The 21287-nt window shown below is 40.0% G+C and overlaps 1 protein-coding gene across 1 annotated transcript in view; it reads left to right on the top strand.

Annotated features, from left to right (window-relative positions):
• The window catches only part of xylt1 (xylosyltransferase I), a 98543-nt gene that overhangs the window by 63985 nt on the left and 13271 nt on the right, over positions 1–21287 (top strand). Inside the window, exons 5-9 of the mRNA XM_061769753.1 lie at positions 1194–1274; positions 2840–3056; positions 3393–3569; positions 12143–12408; positions 19215–19413. Of these exons, the coding sequence (XP_061625737.1) occupies positions 1194–1274; positions 2840–3056; positions 3393–3569; positions 12143–12408; positions 19215–19413 (940 nt within the window). The remainder of the gene's footprint in view (positions 1–1193; positions 1275–2839; positions 3057–3392; positions 3570–12142; positions 12409–19214; positions 19414–21287) is intronic.

The raw sequence follows: 21287 nt of genomic DNA, 5'->3' as shown, positions 1-21287 counted from the left end.
TCAGGTAGAGTGTGAGTATTGTGTACGCGTGTGTGTGTGTGTGTGTGTGTGTGTGTGTGTGTGTGTGTGCGCGCGCGTGAATACTGCTGAGAAACAGAGCAGCCACCGGCCTGACAGTAAGCAAACTAGACCCAATGGACTCGGGGTGACCGCTCAGGTGGCAAAGTTGGAATATGACACTTGTGTGTGGGTATGGGTGTGTGCGTGTGTGACTGAGTGTGGCTCCAGGCATTTTTGTGCCTCTGTGCATGTATATTGTATTGGCAATGTGCAAACTAGCGGTCACACAGCATGCATGTCTGGGTGAGAGTACAACATGGAGATGCAAAAAGACCGTGTGTGTCTGCACAGCATATCATCAGTTAGAGTTTATGGCTCAGGACCTCCTAAGATTAGCCCCCAGGCTGTGAAATTGCTCCTTCAAGAGAAAATGACATTAATATGTGCTTGTCCCTCCCCCCACTGATCGTTGAGCTTTTAACCACAGCCTTGCTGCTCTTTTCGAAAGGCAAAGCATGAAAGGCTCCAAACCAGAAGAAATGACTGGGGCATATAGCCTGCAGAGCAAAGCTTTTAGCCTGTTTGGCCTGTGTATGTGAGCAGGCTGCCCTACGATGTAAAACCAGCATGGAGTCTTTCATCAAAATAATGGCAACACAATCTTTTCTATGATCCTAAGTAGTCCGCCGGGAAAAGCACACAGAGCAGCTAAAGTCATTAAATGTCTTCAACTGTTGCGTTTTGTCGTTTTCTTAGTAAAAATGTATGTTGAATGTGCCAAACTATGTGTCCTGTCGACTCATGTTATAATTACTGTCATTCTGACCTATTACATGCATAACACAAGTTTGAAAAGAAAATTATTACATTTTCAGGTAAAAATAGAATTCTATTGGACAATGGGACATTACAGCAACATTCTGTTAAAATTTAAAAAACAACCTTCAGTATTTATATAAATGTAATAATTTTTTTATTCACAGGGCTGTTTATGAAGATCTTCACTTACTGATTGCTGCATTACATTTTTCCATTTGAATGATGCCCAAAACAACTTGCTCACATTGAAGGACAGATTTTCAGATTCATTTTTAGAGTGTATATTCCCTGTAAGCTTTTGCTTTACGCGGCATATACGTGAACTTTAATTGGCACAGTGACATTTTGTAACCGCATTCTTCTTTTGCTTTCAGGACAAACAACCAGCTGGTGGCCTTCTTGTCCAAATACAGAGACATGAACTTCATCAAGTCCCATGGCAGGGACAATGCCAGGTGTCTTAACTCTGGGATTTATCATAATCGGCATTGGGAGGGTTACTCTAAAAATGTATTCCGATACAGTTACTAGTTTCCTGTTACAAAATGTAATGTAATGTAATCCAAGTACTATAACATTAAATTCATGTAATTTGCTTACTTATAATTACTTTCGGATCAACACCAAATATGCTAAAAAAGAAATTAAATATCAATACTATGTTTTTGTTTATATGTACTTATCTTGCCTTTTTGGTCTGATGAATGTTTAATATGCATGCTTTTGGGACATGAGAGGAGGCCAGAGCACCCGGAATTCAAATCTAAAACCTCAGAACTATGGGGCTGACGTGCTAACCACTTGTTCACCGTACTGGATAGAAAGAGATGGATGGATGGATAGATTTTCTAGCTTAAAGTTTTTAAAACCTTTTCACATAATTCAGTTTTTGTTTTAACAAGTGAAATGGAAACGGGCACACACGGCACACACACACACAACCTGGCAATTTTGAAACACTGACATCGGTGACATCAACTGTGAAAAACCTTTTTTCCCTTTCTCTGCTGTCGTTTGAGCGAAATTGTGACCATTTATCTACCTGTTGCGCTGCTAAACTCCAGAAAAGATTGCTCGACCCACTAGTTTAAAAACAGGCGAGGGCTCAAATCACCAACCGGCCTCCTCCTCTCCTGCATTAAAAATGTAATCCCACAAAATAATATATTTTAATAAACATAAGTGTTATCTGATTATATGTTTTTTTTTCTGTAAATGTACCGGATAACAGTTATATTTTCAGGTATCCTGATTACGTATAGCCGTTACATATATTCCGTTATACCCCAAGCCTGGCCCTAACTCAAAATTATGAACAACCGTCCTGATGAGAACTGGTTCAACTTGCATTCATCTTCCGTTGCCATTTCATGCATTATGGATTAACATTATTATTGTGGTGACCCAGTGAGTCTCCATCTTTGCTGCTGCCACCAGCAGCTCACTGCACTCGTTTCGCCCCGATGGCCAAGCAGACGTCACACTCCACACAAAAATACCCCAAAACGCACGCGTGCATGACTCAGGATGACTCAACAGTACGTCTGTGCATTTGCAGCCACATTGCATCATTTGATTCCTCTTCTTCTTCTCACAATTATTGATCAAAAACGACACTAATATTGCTATTGAATTAAAGTATAATGAATAATTGATATCTGGATAGCTGAGACGCGCAAATTCCACTGCCCATGAAACCAACAAGTTCTAAAAGGCCCAGTGAGTTGACCTGAACTTGACTCCGCACCTCTAACACTTGATATGCTCAGTAGAAAACCCATCTATTATGTATGTATCACTTGTAGCTGTTGATGAAAGTGTATTGTGACATATCAACAACACATTTAACCTGTCATGTAAAGCAAGAGTAACAACATTATTGAGCATAAAGATGACCTCTCATTGATTGATTTACATTTGTCGTATTTTAGTCATCAAAAAAGCCAATGTTCTGTATGATAACAAATGCCAACTTTTGACTACCTGTGTCATCCATTTAGTCATCTTTTGTTTTCACCAGGTTTATCCGTAAACAAGGTCTGGATCGTCTCTTCTATGAGTGCGACACCCACATGTGGAGGCTTGGTGACCGTAAAATCCCAGAGGGCATCTCTGTGGATGGAGGATCCGACTGGTTCCTTCTGAACCGCATGTTTGTGGAATATGTCATCAACTCCAAGGACAATCTGGTCACCAACATGAAGCGCTTCTACGCCTACACTCTGCTGCCTGCCGAGGTAACACTCAGACAACACATTTTCATTTTACATAACTCTGAGTGACAGGTAAGCGAGGCTTTGTACTCAGGATGCATTGTTCATAGACATAAACTTCAGGTTTCTTGTCATTGCTGTTGGCAGGCAAAAATAACTTAAAATCACAAAGTGCAAGTCAGACGTGAGGCCTGGCTTTGTGGCTGTATTCAATTCACGAGGGAAATTGTTTCTTTTTTGTGATTGTACTTTTTCTGCTGCTGCTCTTTTGCCCTTGAGTACTGAAAGGGGTGCTATTTTTTTCACTCTCTGCTATCTCCCTTTCTGTTTCCGCCACATGTCCATTTGTTTTCTTTCCAGTCATTCTTCCACACTGTGTTGGAGAACAGTGCCTACTGTGAGAGTATGGTGGATAACAACCTGCGCATCACCAACTGGAATCGTAAATTGGGCTGTAAATGCCAGTACAAGCACATCGTTGACTGGTGCGGATGTTCCCCTAATGACTTCAAGCCTGTAGACTTCCACCGCTTCCAGGTAATAATAACACCCTCCATTAATTTCACTTTTTGCTTGCAGTAATTTATGAACTTGCCTGAGAAACAGTCAGTCGCACTAGACACATTTAACCAGTTTCTTATTTCATGACAGTAACTTTTAAATGACCACTTCATCGTTACACCTGCACAATCTACTAGGGCAAAGTCTCTCTTTTTTTTTTTTGCCAATGTGAGATTATCTAAGTGATACACATTCTTACTCCAAGCTGAATTTATGCAGTTATTTGTTTAAGCATGTATTTATTTTGTTAGTTATTTCACAACTGTATTTAGTCATTTAAACGTCAACAGTAACAGTGCTTAGCGCCGCTGAAAGCGCCACATTTTCTCCAGCTCTACCTAGATAGTGCCTGCCTACAGCACTGAAGGAATGACACTGTGCTGTCTTCTGTCTGTGTCCCCATAAATGCCTTGCATTGAGTGTTATGGGTTAACCTGAGGCGTTTCACAAGTTTGTTGTGTTGCCACAAACTGTTTTTGTCCGTATTTTTTTCCCCCACAAGTATCGCAAACCACATCTTGGCTGTTTGTGGAGCCGAAAAAGCTGCGCACATGAGTCTGTTTACGCTTTCCCGTTGTGTCTATGTCTGAGACTGAGTGACTGACTTCCTGAGCAACGTGGCACACTTACCCAAGAGGAAGAAAAAGTAGTTTTCAACAACCAAGTATCTACAGTATCTCATGATTTGGAAGTCCCGACTATGAACAGCCGGTCGGTGCTCAAAAAAAGATGTACCTTGTAGACGTGATTTTTGTAAACGTTGATTAAATAGTGATGTCATGTCAGTATTTGCGTGTATAACAATAAATACAGTACCATATCTACAAGTACCAGCTTAGCAAAACACACACATTAGCATGTTAGCGTGACTCTCGACAAGCATACCATTTTCTCGTGCGACCCCTTTGATCCAGCGAGATCCAATCGTATCAAGACACAGATCAAAGAGCTGTTTTCATAAGTCTGTCGTTGGGATACTAACACTTAGTTTTGATAGTTTTGATTGTGGCACAGACAATTTAATCATATGTTTAGAATTGTAGTTGTAGATTGCAGTAGTTTAGAACTGCACTGCATTACACTAAAACCTGAAGTACATTATTGGTTAGCTCATTATTAGCATTGGTAGTATTAGAAACAGCTAAAGTTCAGTTCTATTCTGTGGCAAACTACAACCACAATAGCAAATGTATTTTATTCATCGTTAAAGTAATACCTCTTAGACTGTGAAAATCAAATGCAATCAACATTAGATTTTTATTTTATGTTACAACACTTGCATTACATCTCATTAGATATTGCAGGTGTACCTAGCTAATTAAGTGATCAGTCAATAGTCAACAGAGATAAAAAGCATTTTGAGTGCTGCACTGAAAAACATGCACAATTATGTACCCTCTAATGTAAAAAAAAAAAAAAAAAAACTGGTGTTTTAATTGGATATTGACAAAATAGTATGCAAGTAACAGCAGTGGCTCATCCATAAGGACCCTATGGAACCAGCGGGTCACACTTCAAGTCCCACTGTGGACAAAGAAATTGCAACTATTTGTTAAAGAGATGCTGGTGTGAATTCTGACTAATGTTGAGGTGCCCTTGAGCAAGGCATTGAACTCTACAAAACTCAGCTCAGGGCCGCAGTCACAGTTTGTGCACCCCCTCATTCTGACATCTGAACTGTTTGTGTGGTTACCAAGAAAAATATATAGCGCGTATATAGAGTGTATATTGAATTTCCCCTTGAGAGATCATATTCAGTGTATTTTTTTAAAAATCAAGTTTCATTCTAATTAGCTACATTTACAAGGTTTAATTCTTAACTGAAATATTTTTGAAAACTCATTGTTTCCCCTCTAGCAGTTTGATAAAAAGCAGCAGAGATGAACATCTTACTGACAAAATGACCCTTAGGTGACAAGCACAAACCTTATTAGTTGATTTTCTGCCCCCAAGCTTTGTCCTCTACATCAGAATGTTCCCATAGCTCTCATAATCAATAAGTAGAAAGTGAACATTTGAAAAGTAATTAGACCCTCCTTGCCTTGGGTGTTAACAGGAGGAATAGGATAGTTAACTTTTTAAAGTGGAAGTAAGTGAGTGGCAGTGACCCTGGGAGCCTGTCAAAGAATCTGAATCCCAGTTGGACTTTTAATAAGCTGCTAAAAAGTAACATCTGTGGCACAAAGTGAAAATGTTCTGCCACAGTTAAATACCGCTTGAAGTCATATACTTTTTCAACCGTGACTCCTGTCCTTCACATAGCTGTCAAAGCCGCAGCACTTGACTTCTTTCCCAGATTAGTCTGCCGCCTGTCTCGCCTCACTCTCTGGCGCCCTAGTGCCAACACATTACCACAGCTCCCCGGCAGTGCTGCTGGCCTTGGTTGGCACCCTAGTATCTGTGAAGGCCATCCCTGGGCATAAAAGTAGGGAACAAAAGCAGGCTTTGCAGGAGCGTGCCAGGCCCCACTATAAATAGGACTTGATATCCCACTGAGCACAAAATCTGAATTTCCCATGGAATCTTAACATTGCGGGAGATCGACCAGAAGATTACCATAGACTGTATAAAATATGGGAATTTGGCCTCTTGCGTTAAAAAGTCATGCAAAGACAGAGAGAGGGACAATTGGGGGAGGGGGGGACTTGATTAGGAAGTCTTGACTGGAATTTAGTGAGTTAAATATTGTCTTAGTGAGTAGAATGTTTTAAATAGCAATTCTCACAGATATCTATCTATCCATCCATTTTCTGTAACGCTTCTCCTCACTAGGGTTGCGGGCATGCTGGAGTCTATCCCAGCTGACTCTGGGCAAGAGGCGGGGTACACCCTGAACTGGTCACCAGCAATCGCAGGGCACACGGAGACAAACAAACTCACATTCACACCTACAGAGAATTTACAGTTTTCAATTAATCTACCATGCATGTTTTTGGGATGTGGGAGGACCCCAGGCAACCACTGGGAGAACATGCAAACTCCACACAAGCGAGGTCAGATTTGAACCCGGGTCCCCAGGACTGTGAGGCAGATGTGTTAACTAGTCAGTCACCCTGCCGCCTCTCACAGACATAGTAAAAAAAAAAATTGTAAGTAAATGCGGTCATTGTCAGTAACTTTCCACGTTTAGCTTAATGGCTGCCATCCAAGACTCTCAACGAGCTTCAGGTTTCTTTGGTATGCGGTAAAAGCTCTTTAAATAAATCCTATCCAATGTGTGTGTAGAGCCGATAATTCAACACGACACTACAAACTTTTTATATTAACGGAAATAACAACGCATTCATAAATACTTCAATTATAATTTTTACACTGAAACTTATATTGTAATATACTGTATACTGTTACACTGAACGGATTCGATTTATACCGTGATATGAATTTCGGGTCATACGTGAGAGTAAAGTCTAAATTTTTTTTTTTTTATGGCTTTCATGGTGTTGTCTTGTAATGTTTAAATGTATTTTTGCCAACATCAGCATTCAAGAAGCAAACCATGTTAATTATTTTGAATTGCCATCACCCTTAGATAACTTAATCTGGAGAAAGAAAGTGGTGGTGTGCCTTTTAAATGGGTCAGCACTGTGTAGTAGTGTGTTTCACATTGCATTTGGGAAGCATGTGGGAAAGACTGGCTATGACAGCACCGAAGGGCATGTCAAAACCCACTAGTTCTGAGAACATTCAAGCACCAAAATTTCCCACCTACACCTTTGATTTAATGTTGGAACCACACACAATCATCTGGTGCCATATGACATCAAGCTGTCAGCCTGGAATGACAGTTGCAAAGAGAAAGAGCTGAGGTCCCCAAAATGTGCCAAAAGTTCATTTGATCTCCTCTTTTCAGTAGGTTGCACCAAGGTGCTTGGTGCTAGCTAACTATTGGTTAATAGTTTTGTGTCTGTGGCTGAAAAGAAAAGTCTTTGTATACTCGCCAAGCTGTGGAGGCGGCAGATTTCATAATGCACCTCAAGCCAAACAAGACACAGTTGCAAGGACAGTGAGGGTGAGATCGGCGTGGATGGAAAGAGCAAATAAGGCAAAGCAAAAAATACAATCTGTGTGAGAACAGTTGAACAGATGAATATTATGCTACTGACTGCATGGACTGCTTTAAATGGGAGTTAACAGGAGTATGTGGAAATGTATAAGTGTTGTCTTTCTCTGATTACAGTGGAACTCCGCTATTCGCGGGGGATAGATACAGACCGAATAGAGAAAAATCTGCATATAACTGACGGCCATTGGAATTGCATTGAACATAATACTGTATATACAATAATGATTAATAATAAATAAATACATACGTACATAAAATAAATACATAATACAAAATAATGACAAGAAATAATTAAACCCCAATAAGCAGGGATGAACCATCAATGAGTGTTTTCGGGATTGGTCCCCCCCCCCCCCTCGCCCAAATAAACAAAAAATTTACAAAAAAAACTAAATTAATAGAAAAAGATGGTTAAAAAGGGAAGTGCTGAACTGCGAGCATTCAGTGGCCCACTGGATTTCTAAAGTTCCTGAATAAACCCCCCCCCATGGAAAGTTTCTGGAATTTTTCAGACAATGTACAATTAATATGCAATAGTTGCTGCGTGACATTTCCTCATATGACACCAAAAACTCAATGTCAAAAGTTGCATATGAGCATATACTGTAAGCACTCACATTCTGTTTTCATCCCTCTTGGTCAAATTCTCTATATACAGCATTACCCACTTGGCATTACATCTGTGATTATAATCTCTAAATCTGACTAAAATGTAAATTTGCACGAAGGAATAAGGCAAGATATGGGTCGAGTTAATCACCGAATTGGAATGAGATCCCCAAATGTGGTTTTGGCTTGACTTTTAGTCTTGTATTCCAGAAATACTTTGTTCATACGTCTTCTTTTACATACTTTTCAACCAATCCAACCCTTGTCGATTAGTGATAGCCTAAAATCACTCATCAGTGGGGAAAGAAAAATGCTCGTTTTGAAGAAGGGAAGGTGATTGGATGAACATTTTGTCTATCACATTGATTATGGACAAATAAAATCAACTGATCAACCAGTTTCATCACGGAATAAGAAATGTCCCATAATTCACCTGTAATCAGCACGTCCACCAGGAATGTACTCATTTGCTCTTCAAATAAAAGCTTCAAAATCATTCAATTATAAATGAGAAGAATTGTATCTCTTTTACTGCAATAATAAATAAAACTCTCACTCAATGTGTATCTCAAGGCATGATGTTACGAAAGATATGTTTTGTTTGTGTTTAAATGAAGAGCTTTTTCCAAAACAAGATAAAGGTCATATTTTAAATTGAATCGGCCATGCCATTCTGTTTCTATAAAATTTTGTTGAACATGTTCAGAGTGAACTAATAAATTGCTTCAAAAGGATAAAATTAATGTTTGTAGTATTTGCAAGTCAGGGTAAATAATCTTTTTCTCAGAATAATGCAAATGGATTCAAAGCATTTTGGAAACTGACTTCTTTAGCTTCTGATCATGTAAACACATGATTTTAAAAAATGCAATACAATGTTGTTGTCATTTCATAATTACACAATTTGAAGCAAAATAGTACCTACAAAGTATGACTTACAGTGGGTACAGAAAGTATTCAGATCCCCTAAAAATGTTCACTCTTTTTTATATTGCAGCCATTTGCTAAAATTATTTAACTTCATTTTTTTCCACATTAATGTACACACAGCACCCCATATTGACAGAAAAAAAACGGAATTGTTGAAATTTTTGCAGATTTATTAAAAACGAAAAACTGAAATATCACACAGCCATAAGTATTCAGACCCTTTGCTCAGTATTTAGTATAAGCACTCTTTTGAGCTAATACAGCCATGAGTCTTTTTGGGAATGATGCAACAAGTTTTTCACACTGGATGGTGAACGGTGGGCAGCCATTTTCAGGTCTCTCCAGAGATGCTCAATTGGGTTTAAGTCAGGGCTCTGGCTGCGCCATTCAAGAACAGTCACGGAGTTGTTCTGAAGCCACTCCTTTGTTATTTTAGCTGTGTGCTTAGGGTCATTGTCTTGTTGGAAGGTGAACCTTCGGCCCAGTCTGAGGTTTTGAGCACTCTGGAGAAGGTTTTCGTCCAGGATATCCCTGTACTTGGCTGCATTCATCTTTTCTTCGATTGCAACTAGTCTCCCTGTCCCTGCAGCTGAAAAACACACCCACAGCATGATGCTGCCACCACCATGCTTCACTGTTGGGACTGCATTGGACAGGTGACGAGCAGCGCCTGGTTTTCTCCACACATGCCACTTAGAATTAAGGCCAACAGTCTTGGTCTCATCAGACCAGAGAATCTTATTTCTCACCATCTTGGAGTCCTTCAGGTGTTTTTTTTAGCAAACTCCATGCGGGCTTCCATGTGTCTTGCACTGAGGAGAGGCTTCCGTCGGGCCACTCTGCCATAAAGCCCCGACTGGTGGAGGGCTGCAGTGATGGTTGACTTTCTAGAACCTTTGCCCATCTCCCGACTGCATCTCTGGAGCTCAGCTACAGTGATCTTTGGGTTCTTCTTTACCTCTTACTTTTTAGTTGATGATAAACATTAATATTGAAAATCTTTGTTAATAAATATTATTCACTGAACAGGGGGAACAGTAAAACATTTATGTAGCTAATAACTCAAGCTGTCAGATAATTGTAACAGATTTGAAAAGCAGGACAAGGTGGCATCAGTCACTCACCTTTAGTCAAAATTGAACTTCAGTCCAGTACTTGAGGAAATTCATTTAGTTATATGTGGAGGACCCCAAAACTGGCTTTGTCTAACTAGCAACACCTCTGTACAGCAACATCCACCTGCCACTGTTTACAAGCTTGCAATTTCAATTTTATGACATCATAACAGTGTCCACAGCTGCCGCCTCTATCTCCTCATAGGACACCAATCGGTGCTTTCCTTTTTTTCCCAAGGGGCCACAATGGTATTACTTTGCTTTCATAGAGTAGCCCTATTGCCTATAGATCTATCTGATCTACACGGTTAGTTTTAACCCCTGAGTGTAAAACTAAAACCAGTCACACTAACAAATAAACAGTCAAACTGCTTAAAAGTGGCTCTGATGCTGGATGCTTTCCAAGACAAATAGACGGCGTGGTGTAATATTGTGTTTCCCAACATTTACGAAGCCAAGGCACCCATCTCACGGCATACCACCAGACAAAGAAATGGCACAAAAAGTATGAATACTGAAATAATCTCAATTTACTCACAAATTGACTTACTCCGTGTGAAGAACAAACACACATTTCATATTGCACCATCGGACCAAGAAATATTCCTAATCGTGAATCTACCTTTCACTGACAATGGCAATAAGGATTCTCGAAGGAAGCCACGACTTATTCCTTTGTATTAATGGCAACAGGTAAAGAGACAGGTTTATTGTATCTTCTGCCATCTCATGGAAGAGCGTGTAATTGTTCTGCCTGTCACTATATGTCACTGGTAAAGCTCGATGGGCAAAGATACATTGTTTTATTTATATATATATATATATATATATATATATATATATATATATATATATATATATATATATATATATATATACAAAGAAAATCATATTCTTAGTAAATACAGTATTCAGCAACATCAAGCTATGGTTTCGATTTAATTACATTTTACAAAAGCTACATACAGTACAATAATAAAGCATGATCGTAACGTCATCATCTGTACAAACTTACCGACTTGTGAGCTCAGCTGGATCTCTTTTTGCTGAATCTCTTTCATACGAAGAAGTTGATGTACAATGCTTTTACTTTTCACGACTCTCCCTCTGATGGCCGCTGCACATTTTCCATCTCAGCTATGACGTTTACAGGATCAAATGATTGAATCCATCGCTCTCAAAATCTGTCTGCCGATACAGTTCAACAGAACGCTGTATTTGCAGGCAAGGCGCTACATTGCTTTGCTGTCACTTCTGATCTGCAGCTGAAAATCCATCCATCCATTCTCTACACCACTTATCCTGTTCAGGGTCACGGGGCGCTGGAGCCTACACCAGCTGATTTCGGGCGAAAGGTGGACTACACCCTGAACTGCCAGTTGCAGGGCACACACAGCGACAGGCAAACATTCACACTCACAATCACATCGTCACTGAGTGGGAACCGAAGCATCGCTGCCTGCACCAAAGTCAGGCACATGTACCACTACACCATCCGTGAGTGCAGCTGAAAATGATTTCGCCCAACATGACGCTGCTCTTACCTTGATGAATTATTCAGTTTAATTCTTATTCCACGAACGCAATATTAATCGGAGTACCATGTGTTTACTAGTGCTCGAACATACAATGTATTCTTGCTTTCATTTTTGGGGCGTTTAGTTCCATTTAAGTACCTTTTTTCTCTCCTTTCTATGTTCTGTCTCCACTCTGCCAATACATTACCTCCATACACATCACGTCTGTTCCATTGTCGTTCTGGCACACAACCATTCCCTAATCTCCTTCTTTTTGTGTCCCTTTATCTCATCTCCCACACTCTCTCTCTGCAGCAAACGGTGCGTCCCACCTTCTTTGCCAGGAAGTTTGAAGCCAGTGTGAACCAGGAGATAGTGAACCATCTGGACGCTTACCTGTTTGGACCCTTTCCACTGGGGACCCCAGGCCTAAACTCGTACTGGGAGAATGTGTACGACGAGCCAGATGGTGTGGCCAGTCTGTCGGACACACAGCTCACCTACTATCATTCCTTCTCAAGACTGGGCTTGGCCCGCGCTGCCGCCTCGCTGCAAGGCAACCCAATGGATCACAGCTGCAGGTTAGATTATGTAAACACATGCACATGATCAAGCATAGAGGTGTATTCACATAAATCGGTTTATTATTTTGGTTGAATTTTCAGTGGTGTAGAACTGCATGGTATCATAGCGAGAAATGTTTTCACCAGTTTTGCTTATGATTATTATTTGTTTTGTTTTTTTACGATACAAACTAGTTAGTTTATTTAAGAAACCGAATTTACAAAGCCCAGTAAAACAGATCTCAACCTAAATCTCAACGCTGTACAAAACAAACAAAATGCAGACTTGCCAACACTGCCAGATCGAAGCCTGTTTTCCAGAGAGAAGGCGGTGATTATGTGGTTCAATTTATCTTAGTGACCAGTGCAAGTGACAAGACAGCAATGCAGCAGCACAGTTTTCCCGACTGCTTTAACTGAACATTAATAATCCAAAGCCAATGTTATTTCTGCCCATCGAGACAGCATATTTTAACACAATGACATTAGTTTGTCAAACATTTGGTTTCTCTTTATGTTCACTTAATTGTAATTGAATGTATTTAAAAAATGTTGGGCCTGTATTTATTTTGCAGCCCAGATTTAATTTCCCTTGAGGAATCATAGTCACTATGACAGTGAAATAAATAATGAAGAAATAAAATGTAGTTAAAGAACGGTAGTTTCGCTTTTACTGGTCTGAATAAGTATGGTTTAAGTGGAACAGTCCAACCCAGTATCATGACCTTATGTGTCCATCTGTAGCGTCTTCCAATGACGTAATGATTGAATGAACCACAAAGTGTAGCCTGCAGGACAGCTTGTTATCTTTGAAAAAGATGAATTGTGGCTGTGCCTCTTCTACTGTAACCTCTTAGCGTAGTGCAAGTGTACTTTATAAAGTAGCAAATATAGTAAGTGTACATTCACATGTGCATATCAACTGCATTTAAACTCTCTAACAATATGCCACTTCTACGTGAGACCATGACCTGTTGCCCGAATATACAATACAGTGAACTCACGTTCATCTGGGATATATTCAAGACCCACCCACAAAAATTTGCGATATAGAGACCACATAATTTTATTGTTTGACCCACTCCATGTTGGCTTTCCAAAAATCTGTTCCGCATATGGTTAGAAAGGGAAATTGCAATTTGAACATTTTGACTTAATGTACTTCATTAAGCATTTCATCGGCCAATGTGCTCGCTAAACATCTGGTGTAAGAGCATTTTCAGATTAACTTTTCTTTAGTTTGTCAATGCTGAGGTGATGAAACACACATGCAAAGTGATTCAACAGTAACAAATTAAAAACAGAAAGCAGAGGTGTGAAATGCCAATTTGTATATGCCTGACAGAGAAAAGCGCTCTGTGTCAAAACAAAAAAATAGAGAAAGCAACACCTTTGTGGAATTGCAATAACAACACGACATATTTTATGCACATGGTAATGACTTCTCACCTCAGTGTTGTAGACTCAAAGAAACTTAATTGGGACAGAGCATTTCTTTGAACAATATAAAAAAGCAATGCCATCTGATCTGCAGTTGATAGTTATTCAAGCTGTCAGTGCATATTTGACTGAGCAACATTTACTATTTTTTGTCGCTTACTTTCTTTGAGCGCAGCATCACTTGCTGTTGTAAAGTCAAAAGCCTGTCAGTTGCGATGGTTTGCTCCCTGAGGGCAAGACTCCGTATGACAGCATGTCCAGTGTCATTGCGCTCTCTCTCTCTCTCTCTCTCTCTCTCTCTCTCTCTCTCTCCCTGTTGCATTGTGAGGATTTCGTAAGCTCCTGTGGGTGAAGCCTACTACACACAGGGAACATTTCTCCGTCTGTCAAACGTCTACAACGTCCATGTTGTGCTTGTGGTCATATGCTGCCTCAGGTAAAATGGTTGTCAAGATTACATCAAGGAAAAGGTGATCAGTTTGATGCTGTGCAATTATAATGAACTTTGTGGTGTATATTCCTTTCTTCTCATTATCGAATTATTGTCTTCACTATATTGCACTGAGCAGACTGGATGTGAACCGTTTTGTACAAACTTTAATGCCCACTGGATTGCATGTGATACTCAATTTTATCTTTCTTACTTTGGCCTATACTTAGAATATTGGAATGTGCTCAGACTCAATTCCCTCTTCAAATGCAGAGACTATAGCAATAGCTGAGTTTTTCTAAAAGTGCCAGATAATTCACAATAAAGCAAATTATTTAGGTCAGTGATCCCCAACCACTGCGCCCTGGGTACAATTTATTTTATTATTTAAAATTTTATTTAAAATTATTTATTTGCTGCAAATAATGTATCTTTCTTCACCTAACTATGCCAGTGAAATAAAGGGAACTGAACAATTAAATACTCTTCCACAAGATGGCAGAAGGTACAATTAATCTCTTGTCATTCATAAAATAGAATAAGTCATGGCTTTCTCAAAGTATATCAGCATAGTGTTCAACTAAACAAACCCTGATTTCAGTCAAAGCCATTGCACTAACATTGGCCATACACTAGCTAATGTAGCCATTTGGAATGGCCTGAATACGAAATAAATATGTAGAATGGCGAGACTAACAACAGCGTTAGTGTAACCGTGTTGTTGTTAGTAACTGATCAAGCATTTCTCATCAGCCAACTCCAAACAGGAGCAGAACCCGCCCCGGCCCGTGCTGCACACACACACACACTCACTAAATCACTCACTTACACAGTGGAAGGATATTATAAAATGGAGGGGAAGAACAGTGAGCAACACAACTGTGGGGGGGGCAGACCACAACAATTTTCAACAGAATTTAAAATGAAAAAAAAAAAGTTTTAAAAACAACACAGCATGACATTGAATGGTTATTTAAAGACATAGACCAGAAGAAAGTCTAAAGTTGCTTTTTGACTTGTTGTTTCTGCTGGAGGATCCTGTAAATGCACTTGTTATAGAAAACTGTGACTTAGATATGATGGGAACACTATGAGGCGGCACGGTGGCCGACTGGTTAGAGCGTCAGCCTCACAGTTCTGAGGACCCGGGTTCAATCCCCGGCCCCGCCTGTGTGGAGTTTGCATGTTCTCCCCGTGCCTGCGTGGGTTTTCTCCGGGCACTCCGGTTTCCTCCCACATCCCAAAAACATGCATGAATTGGAGACTCTAAATTGCCCGTAGGCATGACTGTGAGTGTGAATGGTTGTTTGTTCCTATGTGCCCTGCAATTGGCTGGCAACCAGTTCAGGGTGTACCCCGCCTCCTGCCCGATGATAGCTGGGATAGGCTCCAGCACACCCGCGACCCTAGTGAGGAGAAGCGGCTCAGAAAATGGATGGATGGATGGATGGGAACACTATGCAGTTGAAATTTAACATTTGCATATTCTCTCTGTGCTTGCGTGAGTTTCTTCAAGGTGCTTTGGTTTCTTCACTTAAATAAAGCATAAAATTAATGTTACCTCGCCCTAAGTATGAGTGTGGGTGTTGATGCTGGTTTATCTGAATGTGTCAGGGCTGTTTGTATCTCATGTCAGCTATTTTTGCTGTGGCTTCCGACAACCTTGCACGGGGATAAGCATAAAAACTAAGAATTAAAAGAAATGTCCCCGATATTAAAATAACTGTTGATAAAAATGCCCAGAAAAATTAGATGTTACTTTTGCAGTATAGTGGCTGGTCACTGGTGGTAACGGTAGGTAACATTTTTGTACCCTTGACAAGATGTACGTTTGTGTACACTGGACATTGAAAGACAGAAATTGACTACAGTAAAACCCGCTATATCACTGTTCATGCTTCGCAGTACCGCTATATCGCACAATTTTATTTATTTATTTTTTTTGGGAGGGGGGGTTAATACAGTTGTTGCTCTATTTTTTTTCTTTTTACTGTTTGTATAATATTATCCTGTTTTTATTGCTCTTGCGTTCTCTCAATATACTGTATCATGTGTTTAAATGTGTTTGTATGGTTTTAAAAGTGTGGTTCAAAACCTTTTGTAAAAAAATTCAAGTGCTGGAAATGCTATAAAAACATCTCTAGGGTGTATTTAAATAGGTTATTTCTATATTGCGGATCGCACTTAGTGCAGGTGAGTTCTGGAATGTAACCCCCACGATGGAGGGGGGATTACTGTACTACCATTCCTCTATTACTGACAATGTATAATGTTGTTCTTGCGCAGTTTTGATCCTCAGATATTTGCCATTGCATTATCTCAGTTATATCTCAGTTTTATCACATCAGGGGTAACGATGTATTGTAATGTCCCAAAGCACATGTCAAAGCAACACCTTTTTACACATTAACTCCAAGCAGACAATGTACATGCAAACAGCAAATGTGAGCTTGCTGACAGGGTGGACAATGACTGGGTGGACACTTTGGGCTAATTTTAGCATTTTATGAACACGTGATGGACCTTCACTTATTTATATTTCACTATGAGAGAGTGAACATGTTAAGCTTGATAACATCCAACTACACACATAATATGATGAAAATTACAAAACATAAGTGCAAATATTTACTATGCAACTACTCTCTTTTTCAGCCTCCACTGGGAAGCTAACCCATAATGACAGGGTGGACAGTAATTTAAGGGACACATCCAAAATGTTCAATATGATCAAAAAAATACAGTATACATGATCAAAATGTCTCATTTTATCAATTAACTCATTGTGGACAATGCAATCATGCAACAATGATTTAGTATTTTTTTAAACACTTATTACAGACACTAGGTCGCATAGCAGTGTGTTGAACATGCCAAAACCACATACATCTAATGAAATAAAATGGTACATAATGAAGGAAACAAAGAGAGACATATCATTGTACTAGTATGTGTGCAAATGTTTGACCACTTATAATAAGACCTCAGAGTGTCATTATTCTGCTGCATTTTCATGATGACTGAGTGATTCTGATGAGGTCTCAAAGGCACTTCATAATGATACTACCACTTATGGTAAAGGCATAACAATAGCGAACTGATGAAAAGAGAAATCATTTGTGTATATTGATGAGTGAAATGGAGTAATGGCAGCATATCACAGTTGAATCTGAAACGACAAAAAAAATAAACGAGAAAATCAGCATGTGATGTCAAAATATGTTTTTGCTATTATCGGAATACTAGTGGACATAACTGGCAGCCTAATGATTACATAGCCTATAATATCAAATGGCTATTTACTATACTATTTGACAGCTGTTCAATTTTCCTGAACAAGCACACAATGTACGTGCATGTTGAATTGATGTGTCAGTGAAAAAGTGGGAGCGTGTTAAGGAGGGGGATTTGGCTCTTTTAGCAGTCAACTGTGACTGTGAGTGGTGTAAAGGCCTGAATGGAGCCTCTGTGCAGACTACACTCAGGCCAGTTCTCACTCTCTTTTGGAAAGGGCTGGGTAAGGGGGAAAGTGAAAGCGGAGGGATGGGGGAAAACAAAAGGATGATGTACAGAGGAGAGCAGCAGGAATGGAAAACAGACGTACAAATGGAGTGCAGCGGCGGGGAGGATAGTTGAAAAGGAATGCACACTGTTGTACTTGTGGGTGCAAATATTTGCTGTTCTGCTTGTCAGGGTAGCATTTACTGTGATGGTTGACTCCTGCTCCTACTGTAGAATACTGATGAGGCCTCGGCACAGAAGAGCAGCGATGGCTAGTGCAGGTGGGTTACTGTGGGCCTGCACAGTTGTACATGGAAAAGTCTGTGAATAAAGATGACTTTAAAGGAGCAGAAGAGATGAGGGATGAGAAGTCTGAGTCAGAATGTGTGCTGAGAGCAGCTGGAGATTGTTCCCCAGTAGTGGCCGTTCTGGCTTAGGTTTTGTTTTTCCAGAAGTCACTCAAACCACCCGAGGGCCGGCCACGTGTACAAGGAGGCACACTAACAACGAGACCAATCAGTAGGGCAAGGCCTCCTTTTAGCTTCAGCTGACTGAATGACCCAGTTAAAATGTGTGCGTGTGTGTGTGTCCACTTCAATGACTCATGTGAATGTCTATTCTGTAATGCTGTGTAGCTCTCTGGTCTCAGCTGTCAGATATTTTCTGAGGCAGGTCACAAGCAAGAATGATTCAAATAAAAGTTTATTTATCACTTTGAAGGTCACAGAAGTGCTTCTCCTCCATAATTTCACTTCTGTGGTTGAACCTTCTGAAATTGAAAACACTGGACAACCTCCATTTAGTACATATAGTATTTCAACCAATTTTTCCCAGGATCAAGGGGTCAAGCTTTTGCCATCATTTATACCAAATAACATGCAAGGTTTTTGTAAAACTTTAGCATTCTTAACAATCATACAAGTCTAAAAATATGTTACCCGGTGTTAATATTAAGATGTTAAAACTGAAAAATATTCTCATTAAAGACAAAGGTGTAATGGTCATGTAACTTTGGGTATATGTTAGTTTTCTTCTCTCCATCTTCTCTTAAAGCCCATTGTCCACCTTTTGAAATAATTGTGGCGAAAAGCCCAAAGAAAGTGAGAGTGAGTTAAGAGGGTTGCTGTGGATTACAAAATCTTGAACGTAACTATCCACAGGACTACTCTACTACTACCAATACTACTTTTCACTATTCTTTGTCTCTCATACATATGCGGAAGAATATAAATAACAGGTGAGTGTTACCATGGGATATACAAACCTTTGATCAGTGGCGCTTCACTCAGGGTCACGGCATTAATGTGAGCAATGTCACACAGTCACAGAGCTCACTGAGTGCCTGACGGTTGGCATATACATCAGTAGTTCCAAAGGTTATTTTGGCTTGTAGACCAGATTAAAACAGCACATTAAATCATTTTGCTAATAACTTCTGTACATTCTCTGTCAGGTATTTCCCCATGGGCCACCCAGTGTCCGTACATTTCTACTTCCAGTCTGACCAGTTCCAGGGCTACCTTGTCAGGCACCACGCCACCAACCTAGCAACAAGCAAGCTAGAGACAATGGAGACCTGGGTGGCACCTAAGAAGATCTTCAAGTTAAACACTCCTCCAAAAAGCACATTCAGCAGGTTGCAGTTTGCAGAGGTGAGTCTGCATATTGTCTTGCATGTCTTACAATAAATCTTTTCTGTGGAGTCATTTTCTAGGGTGGGCTTCAGTCACAAAGTCAGTCAGCCTTTGCCAATGTCAGGAAATAGGTTCCAGTAAAACGCTAAGTACTAAACAGGAGTGCATACTGTAGCACTTGGTGAAGTGTAATGTTGACCTTACGCTATTGACCTTGCCAAAAAAATCCTTAAAGTCGATCATCATGCGAATAAAATGACACATGTAAGGGCCTTGTCAGGTATACATTTATTGAATTCATTCAAGTTCATCCGAACAGTTCCACATGTTCATTTGTTGATCCTGAATTGAATGTCCTCTCACCTTCACAGTGGAATGCTTCCCTTGTTCAGTGAAGGACCCAGCAGCCAGGGCTCCGATGTGACAGCCATTGAGTGTATTTGTAGCATACACAAAATTAGCTGAGTGAATGTAAGCTGACATTTTGCTCTGGTTCGTCACTTAGCTTGCAGCAGGGGTCGCATTTGAAATGTCATGAAATGTATGAATGGATGCTTTGGTCTGTTGGTGCCTGCAGGCCTCGCTTGTGTCTACCTGGACACTCCCAGAGTCTGTTTGACCTTTTTGCAAACATCTCAAAGGGAGCGTAAAAGGAGTTCAGACACCCAGTCGTCATGCAGCTCCCGCTCTCTAAGCCCCCGCTTGTGTGTTGAGCCTATGAAACTGTGAGTGACAGCGAAGTGATGTGAGCACTGGCATTTATCTGGATGCTCAGCCTCACAGAGCGTTCAGCGTCTAGCACTTTGCAGTGGCTGTCAGTCAGTCTGCTTGTCAGTCTGTCTCACAAAACGAGCAGAAAGACCTTAAGTAAAACAGTGTGGCATTGCAATAGTAGGAAGAGATATGAGCCCACATACAAAAGCTATATGCTTATTAACTTTGCTAGATAAACCATGTGTTTGGCTTAACAATGTATTCCCTGATCCCCTTTAATATACAGTAAAGAAAGAAAGCGAAGTCTTTTCTTTTAACTGTATAACTTCAATATGCCATTTTACAGCATGATGTAGTGCAGGAGTACTTAACCCATACAGTTCAAATGAGTGTATCACCTCAAGTTTTACATGGCATTCAGAAGTATTACCTTCCACTGGATAAATAAGTCCAGTGACACACCCTCATGGGCCACATCATTAGGTACAACTGTACAATTTCAGAGATCCGATACCAATGTTGGGAAAATCGATTTTCTACGCGAACTAGTTCAAAGTTCAGCTCATCGTTCAAAAAATGAACTAGTTCACTCCATATTTCTTTTTTTTTTTCAATATGTTGCTGACGGATTATCACCCTCTAAATACTGGCATTTCATTTCCTCATTGTTGTCACCCATTCAGTCCACGCTAGTAGCCAGCTTCAGTTTTCACCCTACACTCTCAAAAACATGAGAAAAAACTTGTTTCTTGAATAGTCTTTTTTTAATGAGGAGTTAAAACGAAAACAGGACCTTTGTCCTTAATGTGCAAATAAAAACTACACAGTATGAGAGTAACGATGGTGAAAGGACATTGATAACTTTGCATTCCTTCCAGCTCTGGCTGGCTATATTGACAAAATATTTTATCTCACCTATTCTTATATTACAAAAACAAAATAAATTCCATACTTTGACTGTGTGATCGCACAGTGTTTTAACTAAAGCATTCCGATGCAAAACATTTTCCTACTATCCATTTTTACAATCTCTTACAAAAGCATCTCGCACACATAGGCTGCTGATGTGCCTGCCCAATGTAAACATGAATGGCGGTTTCCAAATACAGCGTTCATCCCTGACATATGAAGGCTTGTATATAGCGTGTTCAGGCGGGTTTTGTCCTGGAAGTCCCTAT

This window comes from Phyllopteryx taeniolatus, chromosome 4, assembly GCF_024500385.1.
Source record: "Phyllopteryx taeniolatus isolate TA_2022b chromosome 4, UOR_Ptae_1.2, whole genome shotgun sequence".
In the NCBI taxonomy this organism is placed as follows: Eukaryota; Metazoa; Chordata; class Actinopteri; order Syngnathiformes; family Syngnathidae; genus Phyllopteryx; species Phyllopteryx taeniolatus.
Note: the sequence above shows the minus strand (reverse complement) of the source record. Positions and strands in the feature narration are given on the sequence as shown.